This window comes from Tuber melanosporum (assembly GCF_000151645.1).
Source record: "Tuber melanosporum whole genome shotgun sequence assembly, scaffold_112, strain Mel28".
Lineage (NCBI taxonomy): Eukaryota > Fungi > Ascomycota > Pezizomycetes > Pezizales > Tuberaceae > Tuber > Tuber melanosporum.
In genome coordinates, this window is record NW_003298769.1 from 296,327 (window position 1) to 320,757 (window position 24,431).

Sequence of the window (24,431 nt, forward strand, 5' to 3'; positions counted from 1 at the left end):
AAAATCTTGGAACACCGCACAGCAGAGGAAGAAGGTAGTAGGATACTAGCCAAAGGAGGGTAGGCAGAAGGGTGCATGCTAATACAATTGAAGTGGAGAGGTGGAGGAAGGACCTAAGGTCCTAGAGTAAACCCGACTATAGAAACTAAACTATTTCCATATTACCACGTCTCTCATGTAGTCCCTTGTTCTGGGAGAGATAGAGTCACTTAGTAGAAGAGATCCTACATGCAGAAAGGAATTAAAAGAGCGGGGGTAAGAAGGTGACCGTAACTTGGACCAAACTACTAGGCAGATGTGATCAAATCTCATCACAAAACAGACCCTAAAGTTACTAGCTAAGGCATTTCTCAACAGGGGTCATACAAATAGAGAAAAAGACTTCCACCACTACCAGTACCAACCGGAAGTGAAGAGAGGAAGTCAAACATGCTAAAGCTAAGTGAGCCCTGCAAGCAGGACAAGACTACTGAGCAAGGCCCAGATAGCTCCCCTATCAAATGAACAGAGAATATGACAGGCGAAGGCGGAAGAGGCTGTTGAAGAGAAACTATACCCCTAGGCAGGAACTATCAAAGAGGTAGCAGGAAGTGGAGGGGTCCACAATAGTTGACGTGGTATTAAAATACTATATGGGAGAAAAATAAGAGCGATAGAGCATGGTATATTAGAGGTCACTAGATCTCGCTATTTATACAGACACGTCACCCAACCCGTAACACTCTGTGACTTATACTTTCACATCACCATATCCTATGGCTCCTAATCATGAGTTATTTGAGATCTTCAGCTGACTCATATGAGCCAACTGCGTAACCTACCTGTTAGGTGGAAACAGCCCAATAGACTTTAGAGTTGTCTAAGCTAATCAAGATTTTTTTCTTTAGACAGAGATTATCTTAGAAGGCTCAAATTCACTCGTTTTATTTATGACTACTAAGATTAAAGTAGAATAGGTAAAGTAGAGTAGAGTCATTAAAACAATATTATATTATTAAGATCTCTTCTCCGTTGCTTGATGATATCTAAAAGCTTGGGAGGCACTTCAATATTTATATTTCACGTCTGAGTGTTTGTGGACTACATCTATCTATAATACAACTACGTACCTCTCTGATTATAACTCGCAACGTCAGGTATTCTTCAAAGGTGTGAACACCTAGAGATCCTGAAAATCACTACACCCTCATTAGTAATTACAATATTGCTAACTAGTAGCTATACTGTTCCTAATAGTGATTATCCAATTATTGGAGTCTTTAAACTTATGCCCTAGTTCTCATGTTGAACAGGGATGGCCCCAATTGTCTCCGTCCTTGATGAAATCATCAGCTTCATCTACAGGTTATATCTGCGGAGGTAGTCGCAATTGCAATCTTCCTAAATCATCTGACTTTGAACCTCCATAACTCCATATTCAACTGACAGATTTCTTGCAAAAGACTTCGTACTAACCTGCAAGAAGCTATTTTACCGGATTAACAGATAATCCCTCGGTTGGCAACCCTTGGTTGCTTTAAGTAACAGGATTTGAATTGCTATTCTAGTATTGGGAATCATTCCTGCAACTACAGCGTATTGCTGAACCCAGTTGTAACACTCTATGAAGCCCCTTAGCTTCTATGGTGGTGTTCCTTGGAGTTCTAGACTCTTCTGGTTATTATAAGGTAGGTGCAAATGTAATGGTTTCTCATTGAGATCCTTTACCATTCAATATCATCTCTTTATGTAAAAACATTCCGTTACCTACAGCTCATGCCAATGACATCACCTCTTTGAAGCCTAGTAACTCTTTGGGTAGTTGACGGATTCACTCCATTCTACTTCCCAGACTTAGCCGATGGTCCCCTCACATATATCCCGCGAACAGGACTCAGTCAGACAAACAGCAGCAATATATACTGTGTTATTCCCATATCTTCAATTCTGTAACATTCTAGTCACCAGATGCAACTGAGATTGATATGTATGATGATATACAAGTATTAGGAATATCAGGATCCAATAACTAGGAGTCACCCTAAGTAGGGTAACCCCATCCGAAATCAGAATCTCTGATCTCCAACACTGCCATCTGGCCCCCTGACAGGGCCCACACATTATCATACATATCAATCTTAATTGCATCCTGTGACTATAATACCACAGATTTGAAGGTGTCAGAATAACACCGTATATATTGCCACCGTCCCTCTGACTGGATCCCGTTCACAGGATATGTGAGAGGAGACCTTCAGCTAGGTCTGAGAGGTGGAACAGGATAAATCCATCAACTACTCAGAAGATTACTAGGCTTTAAAGATATGATACCTTTGGTATGCACCGTAGGTAACAGGATGATTTTGCATAAAGAGGTGGTATTGAATGGTAAAGAATGTCAATAAGAGACCAATAAATTCACATCCATCCTACAATATCTGAAAGAGTTTAGAACTCCGAGAAAGACTACCATAGAAGCCATTGGACTTCACGGAATGTTACAACTAGGTTTCGGAACACCTTGTAGTTATGGGGATAACTTTCAATACTACAATAGTGATTAAAATCCTATTACCCAGAGCAACCAAGGGTTGCCGACCAAGGGAATATCTGTCAATCCAGTGGAATAGCTTTCTGTGAATTAGTAGGAAGTCTTCTGGAAGACATCTATTGGTTGGGTAAGGAGTTATGGGAGTTTAAAGTCAGGCAACCCGAAAAAAGGTTGCGATTACAACTACCTTCACAGATACAACCCGCAGATGAAACTAATCATTTCATCAATGACAGAGATAATTGGAGCCAACTCAGTTTGACTTGAGAACTAGGCCACAAGTCTAAGGACTCTAAGGATCGGATAACTACTATTGAGAACAGTATGGTTCTGAGTTAGTTATATTGTAATTGCCAAAAAGGGTGTGGTGATTTTCAGGGTCTCCAGGTGTTCACATCTTTCAAGAATACCCAACATTGCCGGTTATAATCAGAAAGGTACATAGTTGTATGATAAATAAAAGTAGTCCGCGAACACTCAGAGGCGGAATATAAATATCAAAGTGCCTCCTAAGCTTTAGACATCATCAAGCAACGGAGAAGAGATCTTAACAATATAATATTGTTTTACAATTCTATTTTACTTTACAGAATTTATTTCGCTCTTAGTAGTCATAAATGAAATGAGCAAACTCAAGCCTTCCTAGACAATCTCTGTCTACAGAAATGAATCTTAATTGGCCTAGACAATTCTGAAGTCTATCAGATTGTCTCCGCCTAAAAGCGGGCCCCATAAGGGGGCAGGAGCGGGGTGTTGGAGATCAGGGATTCAGAATCCAAGTGGAGTTACACTACTTAGGATAATTCCTATGTATTAGATCTCAGTATTCCTAATACTACCTAAACCAGTCATAAACCTAATAATAGGTCATGTGCACTAAGTACGTCACATGCATAAAACTTGTGACTCATAAGTATTAGTCATACGTAAAAGTCATATCATAAGACTCACAACCATGAGTTATCACATAACAATAAACACCTATGACTTGCAAGGGCGAGTCATCTGAAAACCTTTGTTCAAGTTCCTCTTTGCCAATCTGCCTTGTCACAATCCAGTTTGTGACAGCAAGCCACCTGTCAACTATTGTTCCTAGGAATATGATTAACACCTAGCTAATATGTTATAATAACAAGATTCGAAACTAAGAGGAAGATTACACTTTTAGTCTTGTCTAATAAGACTTAGTACAATATATACAAAGCGTGTATTGTATATTGCAGGAATATAAGATATGAGAGATATTATAAGTAATCCTAGCACTTGTATCAGGAGATATTACTACTTATATTGTCATTTAAGGATATCACAGCACCTATAAGTGGCCCTGTAGTGCCCACTACATTGGTGTCGGGATAGAATGAGTAACTCATAACGCGGAGCAGGTGGTGACGGTTTGTAATATCATTGAAGATTTGAGGACCAGTGCTACTATCCATAAGGCACTTCTAGATGGGATATGATAAGTAAAGATAAGATGGCAAGCACCGATCAACAAGGAATCCAAGCTTCAAGAAATCACAAACATCTCATCAGTGAAAGTCAATGCCACCTCGCGAATGATATCGCTGCTGTACCAAATAGCCTCTAAACCCCACCTGTAGTCATCCAATTAGTAAAAACTCTACGGCGTTCTCATTCCCGCTTATCATACCGCAACACCGGCCGGGTCCCCGCCTAACTTTCTCACGACCCACAAAACCTTCTTCTCGGACACTCATTCATTCGTCTCACTGGCGAACGCAATGGCTGCGCCTAGATCAATCACACGCATTCTTAAATCACTCCCGTATAACGCCCCTCATTCCCCCGGCCCCCGGCAATCCTTACAGAAGCTAATTGGAGGAAGCACAACCAGGAACGCCTGCAGCCAGCATCGCCGCCGCAGAGTCTCATCGCTTCCTGCGGAGGTGCTTGCCAAACGGTATAGCAGTAATGTATAAACCTATCGCTAGTATTCCCAAATCACCTCACACTAAACTACCCAGACAGCAGCAGTCGTCGCCGCGGCCGCATCTCCATCCACTGAGCAAACAACCTCCTCTTCCTCAGCTGTCGCTAGCGGTGGAAGCAGTGGTATCATTAACAAACAAGTACAAACATCAGACCTCCCGCTCAAAACATATAACGTTACGAAGGCAGATGCGAGGCCGGAATTGAGCGAGCATCATAAAATCACGTTCGACGAGAAGAAGACGCTGGTGCCTTGGGAGGAAGGAAAGACTTCGCATTTGTAAGGCTACCATTCTTTTTTTTGGGGGGGTGGGGGTGTTGCATGGAACATGTAATTGAGGGGAAACTGATTTCGGAGGTTATTAGTCAACATGTTTGGATGAGAGACCATTGTCAGTGCAGTGAATGCTTTCATCCAGAGACTAAGCAGAGGGTGTTGAATACTTTTTCTGTGAGTTTGCTTTCCGGCGAGGGATTGGGGGAACCGCTAACCTAGTTGGCGAAATACCTAGATTCCAAAGAATATTCAGCCGGATGTGGTGGAGGCGGAGGACAAGGGAATGAGGATTAAATGTGAGTTTCCCTGCTACATGTGGGGGAGTAGACACCGGGGTTTTGAGTAACAGGTTTTGTTTGCCAAAGGGAAGAACGACGGTCATGAGAGCTTTTATAACTGGGAGTGGCTGCATTTACACTCTTATAATCCGAGATTGGAACGATACATTTCTCCCCAGTAGGATCCCCATAATTCGCAAACACACAAGCCTTGAACGGGCGCTGAATGCTAGTCTAGGTTCAAATTTTGGGGATCAGAGATTGCCGAAGGGCTGCCGGAGGTTGAGTATGAGGCTGTGATGGAGTCTGATGCTGGGGTCGGTGAATGGACAAGAAAGATTGTAGGTGGCCCGAAATTCCCCCTGCTAAGCTTCGCTCTCCGGTATTGACTCAGTGGCAATAGCGTAAATATGGGTTCTGTTATGTGAACGGCGTTCCTGTAACGCCCGAAGCCACAAAGGAGCTTGTTGAACGAATAGCTCATATAAAACATACCCACTATGGTAACAAAGTCCTCACCTTGCCCCTAGAGCTTGTAGCCCGAAAGAAATAATATCGTGCTAACTAGCATATATGCGCTCAGGTGGGCTCTGGGACTTTACCTCCGACCTCTCCAAGAAAGACACGGCCTACACCACCCTAGCGCTGGGTGTTCACACAGACACGACCTACTTCTCAAACCCCGCCAGCCTCCAGCTCTTCCACCTCCTCTCCCACACCGACGGCTCCGGCGGACAATCAATATTAGTCGACGGTTTCCGAGCCGCCAAAATACTCCGCGAGGAGGACCCAACAGCATACCGCGTTCTCTCAAACGTTCGTATTCCTTCACATAGCTCGGGGAATCGCGGCTCGAGCATACAACCCTATGCGCCGTTTCCAGTATTCAACCACCATCCCGTTAACGGGGAGTTGATTTTGATTCGGTGGAATAACGATGATAGAGCTACCATGGATAGATGGGATGATCCGGCGGATGTGGACAGGTTTTACGAGGCTGCTAGAGCTTGGAATGATGTGCTTAAGCGTCGGGAGAGCGAGTACTGGGAGCAGCTTGTCCCCGGGAGACCGCTTATCCTCGATAATTGGAGGGTGCTGCATGGTAGGGCTGCGTTCGACGGGAAAAGGAGGCTGTGTGGGGCGTACATCTCCCGAGACGACTTCATGAGCAGGTTCGTGATGTCTAATTCCAAGAGGGAGGATGTGCTGAAGGCTCTTTGAGCCAGGCTTCATCTCGCCGGGTACTTTTGGGAGTCACCTTTCATGTTGTATATAGCTTTCAGTATATATATGGAAGGCTTTTTTTACGGCCACATAATATTTCCATCACAGGTAAGGAGCAATTATAGTAGAGCGTAGAGCATATGGCCACCTCGGCAAACGCATCACATTATCTTCGTGAAAAAAGGTGAAAACCCCGCTAGTATTACAGCCCTTCTACTACATCACTTTCTCTCCGACATCGTCCCGAACTTAAATAGGCTTGATCTATAAGAATCACCACCGCAGTTAGCACCCTCACTACCTTAACCAGCCCCACAAGGACAACCAAATACCTTAAAGTGCAGACTGATCAACGAGAACACCAAGGCTTTCAGATCCTGAACAAGGTAGTAGAAAACACGTAACCCCTCAGGATCAGCACTTTCCTGGACGTCAACAAGCGATCCTATCTTCGCAGTTTCGAACGAGATATGTTCGTTGCCCAGACGAATCTCCAACTCCTGACGCCCGTCCTTATTCTTTTGCGGCCATTTACTATCGTCTTCCCTAAACAATACCAAAGAGGGAAGGAAAGAAAAGAATAATTGTCAGCAAACGCGAGAGAGAGAGAATTGCTTGGGGTATACACACTTCATGATCTCACTCTCCTTGATAATCCTCTTAATTTCCTTAATCATCAAAGAGCTCACGCACACTACCAAACGCCCCACACCGTACGTCAGTGCCTGTCCAGAAAAGTGCTGCTGTTGCTGCATCTGCTGACGCTGCTTTTGAAGAGGGGAGAATCGGGGAGAACTTGCTCTCTTTCCGGATCAACGAGTCGTTACGGTAGTTTGAGTTGTTAGCGTAACGAGCCGTTGCGCTCCTACCATCGCCGAGGACTCGGAAGTCGAATTCTGGGAGGGGGGGTAGCGGGCCGTATGTTAGCTCTCATAAGTTAATTAAATGGGAGGAAGGTTGTGATTATTCCTGTGGTTGTTGTTACTGTACCTAGGAATTCATGACCGAAGCGACCGCTATGGCCGCTATAGTAACGGAGGTAGAATTGTTCGTTGTTTGCCGCCATTATTGGTGTAGAATGACTTATTGATGTTGGTGACGATTGATGGTGGACTCGAAATGGGTAGGTAAGGCCGTTTATGTTTGATACGCCGCGTGGTGGTGCCAAGATGTAAGTTAATTTGTCGTTGATCTCTCGGAATGTTCCGTGGGAATGTGGCGGTGGTAGTGGCTAGTGGGGGAATATGAGAGAGAGCTTGGGGTTTCTTCGATCGAGAGTACAGCATCGGTATGTGCCGTCTCTTAGTGGGGGGGTTTTCCTACTTGTGTTTGGGGGGGGGACTCGAAACCTGAGAGTGGGAGAACAACGGTCATGATCAATGCGATGAAGGAGAATTAACTGGTCCATGAGGTGTACTATGCTCGTAATATGCAGGCTCCCAAGATCGCCCCCCGCGTCCTTAACACTCTATCGGTACTTCTTGGGATACTGTGGTATTATAGGTGTAATGCTTAAGTATCGATGGGCTGCGGTACCGGGGTTTTCAGATCTAAGTACCGCGGGATATGATCGGTGTGTTAGAGAATTTGGGTGAATGAGGGTTAGACACGTCCGCTGTCACGGTAAGTCACTCGCTATTTGGTTTCAAGCCTGCCAGCCATTGTGTTGGGGAAGGCTACCGAAATGGTAGGCGACAGAACTTAGATCCAGGTGTCAAGCTTTGACACCACCATAGAATTGGATTTTGCTTAAAACCTTGCCATTGATTCACTTGATATTCCTTGCCCGCCATTGAACTTGAAGTTCTCCTGAAGGTTGCAATTTTATTGTGACCATTGAACTGGGTGCCTTTGTATCTTATGGCCCGGGTTCCTGATTCGGTATCATTGATGTAAAGTACCGGTAAAGAATCTGTGGGTCCCTCGTAGCAGAGCCTCTTTGTTCTAGGCCTCGGAAGAGAACAGTTTGTCACACCAAGCACGGTGCGCGTATCATCACCAAAATCCTTCCCTCGTCAACTACCACCACCACACAGCTTCACTAAGAAAGAACACCTTCTTTATCCTCCGCGTTCCTTGGCTACTCTCCTATATACCGACGGAAATCGCATAATTAATTATACATTTTGTTGCGCACCTTATCTTCTCCGCTTGCATGACCGTTCCCCAAAGGTCCGGTTGTCGTCGTCGTTTTCCCTCTAACCCCAACCCCTCCACCACCCCCATCACACACCTCGGGCACCCTTACCCAGAAATGTCGGAAAGACAGAACCTGGAGTCCCAGTGGATCTTCACTGAGGAAGAGCTTTTGCGCACCCCCTCCGTTCTGGATGGTATCTCGCCAGAGTTGGAGCGGGAACAGCGGGGGAAGGGATGCAATTTTATATTGCAAATGGGGATCCAGCTAAAACTTCCGCAACTAACACTGGCCACAGCGTCAGTGTTTTTGCATAGGTTTTATATGCAGAATTCTCTCAAGAAACATCATTATTATGTTCGTCTTCCTATTTCCTATCTCCCATGGTTGTTCGCTGTACTGTTTGCTAGGGAGCCTCGCTAACCTCTGTTATTTCCCTAGGAAACCGCCGCTACAGCCCTATTCGTAGCGACTAAGGTCGAAGAGAACATGCGAAAGTTCGGCGAACTTGTTGCTGCTTGTGTACGAGCCGCTCAGAAAAACCACGCCCTTGAAGTACACCGGGACGATAAAGAATTCTGGAAATGGAAGGATTGCATCTTGACCAAAGAAGACTACCTCCTTGAATCCATTTGCTTCGACCTCTCTGTCGAAGCCCCATACAACCTCCTCCTGCAATACACCAATAAGCTAGGCGTCCAGACACGGCAACTCATCCGCACGGCCTGGACCTTCATAAACGACTCAACTCTTACAATGTTGTGCCTACTCTACCCCAGCAAGACTATTGCAGCTGCCGCGCTATATTGTGCCGCAAAGCATTGTGGAATAGAATTCCCGGATCAGGACGGAAAGGCTTGGTGGGATGTGATTGGCGTGTCAATCAAGGATATCAAGAGAGCATGCAACTACATGGCGATGGTTTACGAGTGAGTATAGAAAAGAATTCCTAGAACTAAATCCCTTTCCAGGATTTCTTCTTTCTTATCCTTTATTGTTTCAGCGAGCCTCCGGATGGAACTAATGTAGGTACAACGTTCAGGAAAAACCCTCTCCGAGGCGAGGACGGCGTTCGATACGTCGCTACCCCAGAAAATGGAGCTGAAACCACTCGGACAAGAGTCCTTGCCGTCAATAATTCGAGCCCCCCGGCTGAGAGTGTTTCTCGAAGTAGGACCGAGAGCAGATCTGGCAGTGAGGGTGGGAAAAGAATGAGGGATCAAAGCAGAACCGACGAGGAAATATCTGAAGAGGCTGTAAAGAAGAAGCTCAAGCTTCATGAAGAAGCTGTCGGAAATGGGGTTGAGGTGCCTGAAAATAACTCTTCAATGAGGGGGAAAGAGAAGGCACCGCCGCCCCCACCACCCCCTGAGAAACCTGAGAGTGGTGAGCTCGAAGAAGGAGAAGTGGATGACTAGGTGTATTATGACCCCTCCCTCCCACCCCCTATCTATATATCTCTCAGGAAGAGTGAGAGGATGTGTGGGTTGACTTTGCTCTTTCATGGCTTCCTCCTATCCATCCCTATCATACTTTGCTATCCACCCCTTCCTTTATACAATTCTCTTCTCTTTTGTCTCCCTTCCGCGTCCACCTCTTTGGTGTACCCCCCCCTTCTCTCGTAGAATGGACTACCTCTGCACACCCGCCTACACAAACAGGAAAAAACGCGAAGCTTGACTACCAAAAAAAAAATAAACATATCCGCTCGTAATCCTTTACCCCCGGCTCGGTTGTAATACTTTATTAATCGGTGATTGGAGTTTTCCTTTTCCTCTTCTCCAACCATTCAGTCTCCTTGTTCTCACTCACTCTATTTCCATTCTCCTTATACTTGCTTTATTCGTTCCGGTGATGGGAGGAGTGGTCTTTTCGTTCTTCCTTTCCTATCATGTGTATTTATTATGGACGGGTTGGAGTTGGAGTTTTTTCCTTTGGTTCGTTGGACGGCTCGATTTGCTGATGGAGGTAGCGGGGGGCGGGGGAAGTTTAGCATAGCTTAGCCTATGACAGGTGGTAATTGATGTTCCGTTGTTTGTATTATGGGTGAGAAGACTTTATCTGCTGTTTCGTGGTTGCTAATATGGGAGGCTAGTAAGGGTGGGATTTGAGGAGGAGTTCCAGCAAGTGCCTTGTGGAGTGGTTTGCATGACTTAGTGAATGTAAATAGGTATTATCTGCATCTCTAGCACCTGCTTCGAGCCAATTTGGAAACAAATTGTTGTTGCTATGGTATGGATCGAAAAGTTGGGGGTGCTAGAGGTAAATACGGGGTCTGGCTGTGATCATACCTGCTCACTCGGTATAAACCTGTCTAGGTATTAAACTAGTGTCATACCCTATTACTTTCTGATACGTACCATACCGTACTTTCTACGTCTTCGAGTGTGACAGTTTCTCTGTGGCCGTTTGTCACAATCTACAGCAGCCCTATCCCAATTGACTCGTTCACTTTTCTCGTTATCGTTTGACCGACTAACCGATGGAATATGCAATACTGTTCCAATTTAACCTCCTCCTGTCCTCCACACCGCGCACGTAGAGCTCTTTTTCTACTGCTACAGTATGTTTCTATAAACAGTGGGTCCGCTCAACCCTCCTGGACAAGCAATTGAGTTCTTTAGTCGAGATTTCTCTCTCGGAGACCCCGACACGCAGCACAATCTGTTCATGAATCTAGAGTATTGACCGCACAACTCGTGATGGTTATCGCAAACCAAGAAACATCGTAGTATTCCCGTGTTATATACACTTACCATCATCGATGTTCCCTCCCATAAGCACACAGTGATCTTCTCTTTCCCCGAGGCATAAACTGTTCCGGGGCGGCAGGGGGGAGAAGGGAACACAAATCCAACTTGCCGGAGGACAAATTTTTGTTCCCATAAACGCCGGTTAAGAGCCGAGTAACCGGCCCAGCCCGTCGAATGATCGGTCGAAAGTGAGTCAGACCCTTTATGAAACGAGGTGGTAGAATCGAGCTCTGGAAAGCGAGGTCTCCCATCGGGAATTATTAGAAAGGAGGTTTTTCTCCCTTCTCCTCTTCCGAGATCTTGGTAATTTCGGACGTTTTTGCTGCGAACGATCAGGGCATTTGAGGGTGGGAAAAGAGTGCTCCGCTTGTGTGCTTGCTGTTGGTCCGTTGAAGTTTTTACGGGCTACACGGGATATTATTCCATTTTGGGCTTGGGTTCTTTTCGGCCCAATAGCGTGCTGGCTTGTGGCATGTTTTGCCTGGCATATTTCTTCGGTTGGTGAGGTGTTGTGTTGGGGGTATTGTTTTTTCGATATTGATATATCATACGAATCGTCTCCCTGAGCAGGAGCTGACTGGGGGAAGGCCTAAAGGAAGATTCGGGGAGAAAAACGGAGTAGAAATCGTCTCATAATACTAGCTCGCTTCTACAGGGGTCCCGCGGGCTACAGCAGCCCATCCTTCCTCCTTGGACGAATCCCGGCATTTCAACACAGAAGTGATAACCCATGATGGAAACCCGCCAAGAGCCATGACTAATTCATGCCGTCTCGCAAACACCCGAATCCCCGTTCCACCATCAACCGGAACTCTACGATAAAAGTCTTTCATCATCGCCGAACACTCCACTCATTCATTCATTCATCCGCCGGGCACAATCATGTTGGCACAATCCCTTCGAGTTTCAGTAACACACTCTCCTCCCTTCCTCTGCCAATGAACAAAGCAATCTAACGCTAATCACCAAACAGCGCACTCCCCTCACCCGCTGTCTGGCCCGCCAACAACAGCCCCTCCGTACTTTTATCGTCCCCACTGCCCCTCGTAAAGGTTCCTTTTTCGCCCCTCACCACCACCACCCCCTCCTTCTGATTGCTAACGAGCTCGTATTGTCTAAAAAGCGGATCTCGTCCAGGAAATGTACATCTCAGCGCTGAAATCCTACAAGCCCGCCGCGGCCAAAGCGACTGATAGCGAAGGCCAGGTAAAGAAGTGGGCTCCTCCAGCCGCCCCACAGAGCCCCGAGGCCGCTGAGGCCTCGCTTGCGCAGGAATTGAAGGCCTACGAGACTCAGGAGGTGGAGATTGAAGGACAGAGCCCTGAGCCTGGGATGGAGGCTCAGGAAGAGGATTGGTTTGAGGAGGAGGCCAACTTTGGCGTTGAGGAGAGCGCTAAACATTAGGTTTAGAGAAGGGGGGGGGTTTTTTTTTGTCTTTTTTTCCTCCTTTCCACCGGGCGGGAATATAGAATTGCTGTATAGTGAGCGCTGGATAAGCGGAATATCAAAATGGAGGGGAACTGTTAACAAAACGGATGAGGATTCGGGTTGGATATTCACACCCCGTGATGATATGTTTCGCTCGAACTGCGTCTAATTGAGTATACTTGGTTGAGATGTTATATTGATATCCGATTTCGTAGTTTTTTCGCAATATGTCCACCCTTTGGGCGCGGGAGTTTAAGATAGAATTGGGAAGTTCTGGTATATACAGGAAACCGACATACTCTACGAGAAAAGAAAGAGACTGTAGAAATCCCTAACTTCTAGCATGGATATGACACTCGGCACAACAACACACCTTATACACTGGTGACACCGGAGCCATGACCTGTGTTGTCCAAGGCCCCTCTGAAGTTGAAAATGCTTTCATGTAGGCCATCCGCTCCATCCCCAGCCCACCTTCAACCCATCCTCAGACAATCTTATCGGCCAGATGCCTCAGAGATACTTCCAGAGGATGAAGGAGTCCGGGGTTGTTTAGAGACTTCGGGACGCGAGGGTGTACTCCAGAAAGATTTCCTCAAATCAGAAACCCAATTACGAATCTGATGGAATTATATGCACATAAGCGTTAGAGGGGACCAAGATCGCCGAGACGCTCACATCGGAGATGGGCTTACGGGTTGAACCGGCCTATTTCCACGCTCCCCCCAGTCATTGATAAATACTCCCCAGAGTAGCACAGCTATTCCACTCAACCAAAACTGTCAGCTACCATATAACTCCCTTGACCGAACAATATGGTGTCATGGCCAAAGCTAGGTAGGAATATTTTTTCAACTAACCGCTGATAATTACTCCCTGCGCCAGGTTGACAGCCTTGTGTAGCCGTGGCCGTGCAAACTTCAACTTCATCCGTCTTCGGTACCGCCGTTCAAGTCGGAATTGGTGCTTTTGGGAGAGAAGCGAGAAGTCGGGAGGCCATGGCTTTTTAGCCTTGTAAACCTTTTGTGTCAAGAGGGCTCTTGTCGGAAACATGGTGGTGTTTGTCCGTCAAATAATTTATTTGGGTGTTTTGACCGTTGGAGATCCGATATTGGATCATTGTTTGATCAGATAAGTGGGCTGCATCTGGTAGGCCAAAGTTGTTTATGATGCTACTGGACAATGGCTTTGTTGTGACAAAAACTATATACTATGCAGCCGCCGTCTCGGTGCGAGGAGACCCTGCGCTGTTTCATTACGTACTTTCCGTCTTCCTGATTCTCACCATCTAATCGCTTGGCTCTGCGACGTAGCTCTCTCTGCATCAACAACTTTGGGCAACAAAATTCGCTTCCCTCTCCAATCCACGAACTCCCATCCACCACGGACGAACAACAATCATGTCAAATTTACATGCTGTCTCACAGCCTCGGCGAGCACCTCCCGGCACTGCCGCAGCCAACGGTAACAATGCGTCTCCCGTGAGCGCTGCGTCGGCTACGTCTCAATCGGATATCCCAAATGCTTCGCTAATCCAACTATCCCCCCGCGTGTCCAGATCGCCAGCACGATCCCTCAAGGAGGAGGAGGAGGAGGAGGAAAAACGTTGCTGGATTTGTTACACTAGCGAGGCAGAGGAGGAGCTACCAAAAAGCGATTGGAAATCGCCATGCAAATGCACTCTCGTGGCTCACGAGTCGTGTTTGCTTGAATGGATTGCGGATCTTCAACGACCCGAGAACAGCAATCCTGGGGGTAAAATTGCTTGTCCCCAGTGCAAAACCCAGATCATGCTTAAGGAACAGAGAAGCCTTGTGTTGGACACCGTTGAGGGGGTTACGAGGGTTGTTGGAAGGGCCGTTCCTGTTCTATTACTTGCTGGTTTGTGCACTGGAAATCGGTTCTGGGTTTGTTTGGGAACAATTGTGCTAACAAAATGCATAGGTGTTGGTTCCGTGGTGTTTGTTGGGTGCACGGTTTATGGTGATATATCTTGGATCCCGTTAATTGAGTCGTGCAATCGCTAACACCCTGCAGGCGTCAACACAATATATGCTGTTTGCGGCCCGGCATATGCAAACCAGATCCTACTCGGAAGGAATTCCGAATTCGCTTGGACGTGGCGTATGTCTATCTTTTATTTACCGTGATATACACAACCTAATGCGACTTAACTAACGCGGGATAAAAATAGGTCTCGGCATCGGTCTTCCTCTTATCCCATTCGTGCTCGTAGCATCTCGTACCCGCACTTTCGAATCCGCTCTTCCGGTTCTCCCTTTAATCTTCTTCTGTCATTCCGACCCACTTTACTTGTCGTTTCCACCATCACCAGCTATCACTCTAGCAGTGTTACCCTACTTAAGGGGAGCGTATAATAGTCTTTGGAGTCGTTTCATAAGTCCTTATGAAGATCGTTGGATCAAGGATGTCACCCCGGCTTATGCCCTAGAAAATGCTGAGAACCGGCAGGCGGCCAACCAGAACATCAATAATCAAAGAAGGCAGGAGAACGTTAACGGCCAACAAGGGAATCGGCAGGCGGGAGAGAACGGAGAATTTGGCGCGGAGGCTGCCGTAAACGGCAATAGGTGGGATGGAGAGGTCCACCTTGAGAACCACAACATCATCATCCAGGGAAGCAACATCACAAATATGATCCTGGGGGCACTACTTTGGCCAAGCGTTGCAAGGATGGTAGGGGAGAACGTTCTTGGGAAGTGGCCCAAAGCCTGGGGAGGTGACGTTGTAAGGAAGCTGCTTCCGGAGGGTGTCGTGAGAAATGTTGTTGGTGGGCTTATGGCCGTGGTGCTAAAGGTATGTCATGCTTTGCTTTTCGTTGCATCGGTTTCGGGATCCTGCGCAGTTCTGCTTCCGGGTGTTGGTTTCCCGAATGTTGGTACCCGGTTCACTGGGAGGAAGGAAATCCACACCCTCGGTGCAGCACGAACCGCGACTGTGGGCAACCGGTTGTGTTTTTTTTCTTTTCCCGTGCCGCCAAGAGTCGATGACGAGTGATAGAACACTTATCGTGTTATACGTTCCATCACTTCAATTTCCCCAACTGCTTCTTTCCATGATCACCCTATTTTGCTTTTTCTACGCCCTCCCTTCCCGTTGGACCCTTTGGAGCCCACATGACACAAGACCGCAAGGTGCTAAAAGCTGTTTTTGTTTTACTGATGAGGCGTGTTCAATCTAGGACTTTATCTCCTTGTACTGCAAGTACAAACGTGCTCAGCAATTCCGGACCAGAAAGGTTATGGATTACAGCGATGTGAAAAAGGAAAAAGAGCAAGAGAAGGACAAGGAGAGGGCCAGAGCTGCGGCAGCCACTGGTTCGAGTAGAAGGTAGTGGTTACGGTGATAGGCGCGCAGTCCGCAGCCTTTCTCACGAGTTATCCATCTACTTCATGTATTGCATAAAGAGGGCAACCCTTTTTCTATTACCGGCAGCCCTCCTCTCCCTTTTCTTTGTTTTCTGTTGGTGATCTTCAGCTTGCTGTCTTACGGCGCTGTTGGAACTATGCGCACGATTGCCTTGGTGGTGGATACCAGTTACCGGTATCACGGTTCTCATTTACTTCTATCATAGTTAAACTTTCCTTTCCTTTCCTCTTTCCTGTGCCCACTCATCGAATGTCTCTCATCTCCCTCTTTCTATTATACCGGTATCTGATCCCCTCCACAGCATGGATGGATGGGTGGAGCACTCTTGTTTCATTTCATTCCCAACCCTTTCTTTCTTTCCTTCCTCGGACCGGGAGTTGTTTGATTGCAATCCATATTCCTTTGTTTTATTTTCTTCCTTTTATTTATCATTAAAATAAGGATAGTAGGAAATTATGTAATGTAAAACGAAATGGGACATGCGCATGAAAACCACGAGGGTTCTTTTTATATCACAATTCATTGGGCATGCTGCTGCTGAACTTTCCAGCCTAGCGAAAGCAAAGGGAGATCAGGCTCAGCTGAAGAGACTTGCGCAGTTAGTGTGTCGAGACGCTGTAGGCTGTGCTGGGCCAAGGCGGGGGGGACGTATGATAATTTATTTTTTCTTCTTTGTTCACCCTTTAGTTTCGGCGCTGGGCAAGTCGTCGTACTCTAGCGGTACAGAGGATTAAGCATTCGTTCGGCCAGGCGAGCGTATTTTTGGAGACGATGACAAGTTACAGCAAAGTACTGTACTGTACTCGTACTTGTATGATACCGTAAATTACATGTTTCCGAACCCCGAATTACTGTATGATACTCGAAGCCTCTTTTCTTGTTTTTGTTTTGTTTTTTATCGCCAGCACCGCCATCAAAGCAACACCACCACAACCAACCAAAACCCATTCTTTCAAGAAACGCAAGCAATAATTTAACCCGGAACCATCACCATTAACCGGTAACCGGTAACCGGTAAAACAAGTAGACTAACCTTACGGTTCCAGCGTAACCCCCCACCAAACATATAGCTATCAGGAAGGAAGTAATTTATGAATGAAACATTTTCGCGTCCGCTTTCCCCCGCCGGAGGCTAACTTGCGAGATGCCGTTTGAAAAAATTTGTTGGTAGCGAGTAAGGTATATATTTTGTTTTTGTTTTCGGGTTCGGCGAAATATGATTGTATACGAGTAGATCGGTATTAACTTATCGGATTTGAAAAGTTGGGATGGAATTACCGAATTTGGGAGTGAAAAATTCCCGACGGGATGGTTATCGTACTCGTACTGTACGATATACGGTACTTGTATTTCACCCACCCAACTTTTTTTTTCTCGTTTCGTTGGATTTTTTTTTTTTTTTTTTTTTTTCCCCACTATAGTGGTTAACTTATGATACTTGTTGGAGGAGTTTTGAACGAACTCACGATAACTTGCCGTGGGCTTGACTGACTAACTATAGTACTCACTAACAATTTGTTTTTTTTTTTTTCTTCTCATTCATCCATCCATCCAGCTGACCCGAAGTATCGGTAACCCGTTCCAACCGGAAAACTGAAACTGAAGTGCGGGTTGGGTTGGGTGGGTGCGTTAGTTGTTGCTACGATAACTTGTACGGGTTTTTATGATATCGGGGTTGAGGCTTTCAAACTTGTTTTTGTTGGACTTGCCGGATTAGGCGTTGTCTCTCTCTGTTTGTTGGAGATTCTTTTTGATTTACCGTATCTCTCTACCCGTACCGTACCAGCTATGTGTGATGTTGCGATGGCGATTATGGACCACATAATGCTATATGTGGTCTTTCTGTAAGGAATGGGGGGGGAGACGGTGAGTGTTGGGATGTTGGCTTTGTACGGTAGCGGCGCTGTATGATGGACTAGGAAAGTAAGTACCGTACGAGTGCAACTATTCAACTAGCTGGGTATCTCCGAAATAGATATTTCTGATTATCCTCAAACTTGCCTGTCTGCTCGGCGCGAAAAAAGGGATGAGTAGGGTACGGTACGGGTTATCGTGTCCGATAACTTGGCTTGATTTTGGCTGAATGTGTTGTGGTGATGTGGCATAGCTGTTGCCCAATGTTAGCTATGATATAAGACAGATGGGATGAACTGGCCGTGGATAGTGGTACCTGTATAGTTCACCTGAAACTTGTGTCTTGTGGATCGCCGGCGATTGTACGAGTATACTCTCCTCTCCCCCTCATGCGGTAGGTACCAGTAATGGGAACTGCGGCTTAGGTCCATATCATTCGTACAATCATCGTGCAGTTGAGGGCTGAATATCGGGTACGGTAATCATACTGCACGGAACTGCAATGAGAGTGGGAGTGAACTTCTGGACCTTTTTTTTTTATCAAAAAAAAAAAAAAAGTGCTGCTGCCTATGGGTATGTATGATACCGTGCTAGGTATGTAGCTACCTGGCTACCTAGCTAGCTAACCTATGCAACCGTAACTCTTCAATGATAATTCGCCACCCTCTTTCCTTTTTTTCCTCTCCGAGCATGAATTTGTTTGTTTCAAGTCCCCGCCAGCGAATGAGGAACCCGGGTAATCATTTCTATCTATCATAGATATCGATAACCTGATAAACATCCTACAGTAATTCCCGTGACCAGAGTGTTTATGCGGAGATGATCAAACGAAAGAAAAAAAAACCTTTGGTTAGCTAGTTAGTCACCGCATCTCGCCTGCTACCGCACGTAAAAACAAATCATGCACACCCGTCGTGGGTCCCGCGAGGCATCATCATCCCAGCAGGCAGTTCCATTCAATCAGTCAGTCAAATTCCAGCAGCATCTCACAATAACGTGATCAGCCGTTGCACAAGGTTATCATACCATCATGGCCGTGACCGCCTCCCTTTGCACTTTTCATAATAAAAAAAAAACATCACGTCGTCGTCGAGCGGAGCGAGTGAGTAAGTCCTCGCGTGTAACTGTAAACTTTGGGGGGGGGGGGGAATCGGGCCGACCGGCCGGAACAATTAAATTATATCCGACGACGATGTACAGTATGAATGATATATACCCACCCCGTGACGCACCCAAATTGTTTCTCTCAAGATCTCGAGCGTTGCTGTGTGAGTCGGAAGCGCGGGGTTGAGGAGGAGGAGGAGGAGGGGGGGGGGGTTGATCAGATCAGATCTGGGCTCCTCCTCGTGCCGCTGCTTCTATCATAACTCGATCATTGCTTTGCTAAAATGTATTACTGTAAGCACCACCACCAGCGCGAGTGGAGCGGCGGACAATACGGTATGTACTCGAGTAAGCCTAAACCGGGGGGGCAAAACTTACAGTAACGCAGATGATTGATTTCCCATCGATACAGTAGGCAGCCCATCGTACAATTATCGTCTCCGCCCTTCCCTTCCTGATCGGCTCGCATGAGGAGTTGTCAATCTGGTTTTTTTTTTTTTGCTTCTAGAACTCGTGGGTTGGACGAAGCGGAGCTACCGGTAGGTTGTACAGTGCTCGAGTGAGGTACGGGGAGGGGAAGCGGGGCGGAAAAGGGTATCATACAAGGACCATGAGATGCTCAGCGAGTAATAATAAAGTTAATGATATGATACTTGTACAAGTAATTCCGGTTCAGCCCAGTCTGCCCTGGCCGCCGCCGGCCTGTGCTGTACTCGTACTGTATACTGTGCTGTGCTCGAGTATCATCCTGTGCGGGTTTTCCCCGTCCAGCCGTGAAAAAAATATCAATCCATCGAATTTCTGCAGCTTCATCGTCATCTTCATCTTACCTGATGAGAAAGGGAGAAGCGGGGGCAGGGGAAGACCAATCTTCGTCACACCATGAAAAATAATTTACAACCCGTAATGACTACTTCACTTCTCCTACAGGTATCATACCTCCCAAAGGTTGAGTGAGGGTTTTTTTCTTCTTCTTTTTTTTTCCGTTTTGTTTGGAAAAAAGGAATGGTATAAGATGAGGGAGATGGAGATGGATAGATGGGTCACAGATAGCCTAGGCAGATGCAAGGGACATCATCGCGTGCTGGTTCTCCTCGAGTAACTTCTGATTGGTCACCCCTCACCATCAATCGGCTTGTTCACATCGCTCGAATGGATGATCGAGAAGAAAAAAAGAAAGCCTACTCGTACTCGAGTACATAGTTTCCAGTGGACCGTTTCCGACAGTTAGCCCATGTCGATCACGAGGTCATTGGTTACCCGATTGTTTCCCCATTACCCCCTTCAGCGCAAAGTGAAAAACACACTCTTTTGTTTCCCCCCTTCCTGTATCCCGCATGCAAAAATAAATCCGTGAATTATCCAAGCATGACAAGGATTTGCACTCTTCGGGGGGGGGGGGTTGAATCATGAAAAAGAAAATTAAAAATTAAAAAAAAAAAAAAAAAAACCTCCACGAAGAAAAAAAAAAAGCGAAGCATTCGATGTCCCAACGTTTCTGGATATTTGGATCACAGCTGCATTAGGCATCCTCAACCTTAAACCTAGTCGACAACCAACCAACATCAAGAATTTTCTCCAAGCCAAGCACAGTAAGAAGAACAGCAAATCCTTCCTTTCCCCCCCATTACCCCTCGCATCCCGCCAACGATGCGATACGATACTCGAGTACGATAGTACTCGTCGTACCTGTCCTCGCACCGTCCTATCAAATCACAAGAACAGTGCAATCCAAAAAGCAAATAAAAACCATCCCAATCGAGATCCGGAACCTTGTCTAAGGATAGAACTGTGCGGAGCGAAACATCAAAAAAGATGTATAGCGCGGTGGGGCGGGGCCGTATTGCGCCTCTCGCGTCACCGCCCGCTCTCGGTACCTGAAAATTGTGGCGAACTTTAGCAGCAGAGGTGGAGCTACAGTCCGAGGAGGTCTGGATCCCCCGCCGCCCACGCACCACACACATGCACTCCACCTCCCTCGCTAAAGCTGTTCACGGGCCAATAATTTCTAGCGTACCGGTACGAAGTAGTGTGTATTTATGTCGTTTGAAATCGGAATCGGGTCGAATCAAATCAAAGTTGCTTTTTTTCTTCCTCCCCCTTTTTTTCTCACCCGCCTGGGCCTCGGTTGCGGTTGCGGTGGCGGTGGATGATATGATTGGCATAAGCCACCTTGAAAATTAAAAATCCTCCGGGAGTGTCGTGGTTTTGAGGCTTGTGGGTTTTTTGTCACCGCCGTCAGGACTCGAGCTACCGCTCCTGCCAATGATGGTAAGGTTACCAACCGACTTGGGGTAAATCCAACGGATGGCAAAAACGCTGCCACCATTGTTTACCGGTGCTGGTGATGATGAATGAATCAATCGAGGTGAGTGAGTGAGTGAATGGGGGTGTGGCTTACAAGTGAGTAACTCGAGTAAGCTATCATGCGATCGGGGTCGGGACCGGATGAACTGAACGGTTGACTTGAGCAAACTCCCACCCGGCATGACCGACTGACTACCACTACCGGTGCTATTCGAGTACCGATAGACTATGTACTCTTACAGTCTTCAACCGGGGGGCGCGCGACAAATACCGACGAGCGACAAACAGGAATATTTGGCAGGCAAAAAAGTAGATTCGCCACAGCAGGGTAACAAAAAAAATACCTGTCACTGACCCGCTGGAGACTTCACGCGCGCACAGCTCCATTCCTCCCCTCTTCTCCAACGTGTTTTATGGTACCGGCCTACTCTACAGTATGCACACATCGCAGTTTCGGATATACTACCGGTACCTATGCTGCATAAATGAAATAGGAGGGTGTAGTCTACGAGATGATACCGGTACAATGATGGGATAAGTCAAGACTGGAGCCCGGGAGAACACAAAAGAAACGTTTTCAGAGTGATATCACTCTGCCTATCATAACCGAGAAGAAAAAAAACCCCCCCGAATATCATGCTTGTTAAAACTTGCAAAGTGTGCCGTATGCCATGCCAAGTTAAGTTAATAAACTGTCAGCGGTTTCGTTCAAGTTCTCCATAAATTTATTGGGCTCATCCCTCCGCCACATCTGCTCGAGCACGGTAAAGTACGGTAGACTAAGGTAGACTATCGCTTGCAAGTTGCAACCACCGACAAACAGCAAAAGGCTCTCCTCGCTTCGTACCGGGTAGAGCAGGGTGGGCACCGGATGAACGTTTCGTTTCGTTCCGTTTTCCTCCCTTCCGTTGATCCAACCCGATCCAGAAGAAAGAAGAAGAAAAGCCTCCCTTTCTCTATCCGCCCCACCCCCTCTTTTCATTCCCTTCCCTTCTCGAATGCCTGGAGTCGGTCTCGGAGCACCGGTATCATACAGTAATTACAAGTGCCGTCCTGTCCTGGTTGTAAAAGAAGGAAAAGAAAAGCAAGAAAAATAAAACCTCCTCCGACGCTTCCCACGAATGATATCGTGGGGAATGGCTGCTGCGATCTATAACCGTCTTTCACGATCCCCGGGACAGATGAAGATGTGCAGAAGAGAGAATCGCGTCCCTTATTTTTTTTCTTGTGTAAAAATTGGATTGGATTGGATGGAGAGTTAAGTCGACCAGTTTTTTTTACCATCATACCAGTTTTTCTTCTTCTTCTTTTCTTTTTCTTCCTTCTCTCTCCTGCGCAGAGTTATGCCATATTTCTTTTCCTTCCCCGAAGCGTGCTAGGCAGACCACGAAAGTTTGGGAATGATTAAAAATCCAGAGTTTTGAATCGAATTGGGCAAATTGAGATTCGGGCTGTCGAAGTGGAATGGGTAGTGGGGGTCAAGCAACTTACTCGAGTACCCTACCGTACTGGACTCGAGTATCTGCTGGCACGGGGAGAGTGTGTGCGAGTGTGAGGTTGAGAAATAAAAAAAAATAAAGAATAAAAACGGGAACCCTCATACCGTGCATGGCTGCACTTCCTGCCTACTTGAGTAGTGTGCTGACCAGCGATTACTCGAAGAGGATGTTGCTCACGAGACGGACATGCAGTTGATTGACGACCTTTTCGCCTATCGTCGGGATTCGTTCGACGGAGGGGGACCATGTAGCATCGATGTATCATGACAAGGAAGTAGGCGAAGAAAAAGCCACTGTGCCGGCTTTGATGGGTTCCGCGGACGCGGGGACAGGGGAAAGAAAAAGAGATGGAGAGAGAAAAGAAGGCAAAAGACTACTAGCCTTTTGTTCGTACGAGTACCGGTACTATACATACTTGCCTCCTTGCTTGCTGCCTGCTTGCTAAAGTAAGGATGCCAAGAGGCCCAGTCCAGCCTTAGATGGTGGTTTATAATACTTTCATGTTAAGGCTTGGAACGCGATTTGTTGGACTTTTTCCTGATAACCCCCCCCCCACTCTGCGGGGCAGCCACTGCAGCAAGAAGGACAGAAGAGATTTGAAGCAGTGCCAAGGATTCACCACGACCGCCATCGAGGAAAATGGAATTCCCCATTCGGCGATTCCTTTCAATCGGTTCAGGAAATTCATATATTCCCAGGAACGGCGATCTTTTCGAGAGAAACCGGTGCTTCGAGCCCCCATTCTAACTGTGACAATTTTGTCGAGCCACGTATTTTCTTGATTTCCCCCCCTCTCTCCCTTCGCTGTTAATTTGATTTCCTATTTCTGTTCCTTACCTTCCGCTCCACCACCTAACAAGGATTGTGATAGGTAAGGTACAAGGGTTTAAATTTTTGGACTGGTCAAGACCTCCGAAAAGCGGAAAATCGGAGCTGGTTTAGTTCAAAATCCAATTCAATTCTTCTATCGAAAGCGAATGAATAAAGCTTTGATATGATAAATAACCTGGTTACAGGTATATATACCTGTACGCATGCGGAACCAACGCTTGAGGACGTTAGAGTGGGTACGGTATTCCTGAGGACCTTGTGGCCCTTTGACTGGTGGATAGGGGGCTTTTCCCTTGGTGGGGAAAGTTAACTTGGCTGAAGTGGACGGGTTCGTTCGTGGACGGTGCTTTTGGTTTTCACGAGGTTTTGATCTGCTGTGGCAACCAGCCAATTTCTTCCTCTTTTACAAACCAATAGATACTGCTTCCGTATCCCTCCCTATTCGAGTACCACGCTTTGCCCTGCGAGCAGGAGCGTTGAGGTGCTCATACGTCCTCCCCGCGATGCTCGAGTGGACAGCACTTTACACGCGGCGACTCCGAAGCATGATCTTTCCTTTCTTGCTTTCCTTCTAGTCTAGTGGTGAATGGCAAGTTAAAGGTACGAGTAGAAAAGCGAGAAAGTCATGGAAAAGAAAAATAAAGTAAAATAGAATAAAAAGAAACACCTCATCTTAGTTACCGTACCGGCCGGCAGAGATGCAATGTCACGGGGAACCCTTTAAAGTCTACTGTACCGGTAGGTACTTGTACTGTACTCGAGTACAGTACGGCGGGAAGGCAGGTAGGCGGACAACGAAAAGGACGATCGTGAGATTTAGGAGATCTTTTCGAGCCACGAGGGAAAGGGGTTTTTTTCTTCCAAAC

At 46.7% G+C, this 24,431-nt stretch overlaps 6 protein-coding genes; 4 read left to right on the forward strand and 2 right to left on the reverse strand.

Annotated features, from left to right (window-relative positions):
- Positions 1-4,211: 4,211 nt before the first annotated feature.
- GSTUM_00001459001 (uncharacterized protein) lies at positions 4,212-6,259 on the forward strand (the record flags this gene model as incomplete). XM_002835664.2 has 10 exons in its annotated part: positions 4,212-4,319; positions 4,389-4,467; positions 4,523-4,606; positions 4,669-4,763; positions 4,850-4,934; positions 4,996-5,056; positions 5,126-5,216; positions 5,277-5,379; positions 5,442-5,541; positions 5,622-6,259. Exons 1-10 carry the CDS (start codon positions 4,276-4,278, stop codon positions 6,257-6,259), a joined length of 1,380 nt encoding a protein of 459 aa, XP_002835710.1. The 5' UTR covers positions 4,212-4,275.
- Positions 6,260-6,283: 24 nt separating this feature from the next.
- Positions 6,284-7,367, reverse strand: GSTUM_00001460001 (uncharacterized protein). XM_002835665.2 has 5 exons: positions 7,253-7,367; positions 7,059-7,158; positions 6,893-6,946; positions 6,595-6,808; positions 6,284-6,526 (listed from the first exon to the last, which is right to left on the reverse strand). The coding sequence occupies exons 1-5, from the start codon at positions 7,326-7,328 to the stop codon at positions 6,512-6,514; spliced, it is 459 nt and encodes a 152-aa protein (XP_002835711.1). The 5' UTR covers positions 7,329-7,367; the 3' UTR covers positions 6,284-6,511.
- A 913-nt stretch (positions 7,368-8,280) lies between these two features.
- GSTUM_00001461001 (uncharacterized protein) lies at positions 8,281-10,466 on the forward strand. XM_002835666.2 has 3 exons: positions 8,281-8,756; positions 8,841-9,328; positions 9,442-10,466. Exons 1-3 carry the CDS (start codon positions 8,517-8,519, stop codon positions 9,815-9,817), a joined length of 1,104 nt encoding a protein of 367 aa, XP_002835712.1. The 5' UTR covers positions 8,281-8,516; the 3' UTR covers positions 9,818-10,466.
- A 1,542-nt stretch (positions 10,467-12,008) lies between these two features.
- Positions 12,009-12,684, forward strand: GSTUM_00001462001 (uncharacterized protein). XM_002835667.2 has 3 exons: positions 12,009-12,061; positions 12,126-12,204; positions 12,276-12,684. The coding sequence occupies exon 3, from the start codon at positions 12,293-12,295 to the stop codon at positions 12,554-12,556; it is 264 nt and encodes an 87-aa protein (XP_002835713.1). The 5' UTR covers positions 12,009-12,061; positions 12,126-12,204; positions 12,276-12,292; the 3' UTR covers positions 12,557-12,684.
- An 87-nt stretch (positions 12,685-12,771) lies between these two features.
- On the reverse strand, positions 12,772-13,633 carry GSTUM_00001463001 (uncharacterized protein; the record flags this gene model as incomplete). XM_002835668.2 has 3 exons in its annotated part: positions 12,772-13,200; positions 13,276-13,340; positions 13,441-13,633. The coding sequence occupies 3 exons, from the start codon at positions 13,631-13,633 to the stop codon at positions 13,078-13,080; spliced, it is 381 nt and encodes a 126-aa protein (XP_002835714.1). The 3' UTR covers positions 12,772-13,077.
- Positions 13,634-13,836: 203 nt separating this feature from the next.
- GSTUM_00001464001 (uncharacterized protein) lies at positions 13,837-16,465 on the forward strand. XM_002835669.2 has 4 exons: positions 13,837-14,461; positions 14,525-14,563; positions 14,618-14,704; positions 14,775-16,465. Exons 1-4 carry the CDS (start codon positions 14,371-14,373, stop codon positions 15,596-15,598), a joined length of 1,041 nt encoding a protein of 346 aa, XP_002835715.1. The 5' UTR covers positions 13,837-14,370; the 3' UTR covers positions 15,599-16,465.
- The last annotated feature ends 7,966 nt before the right edge of the window (positions 16,466-24,431 follow it).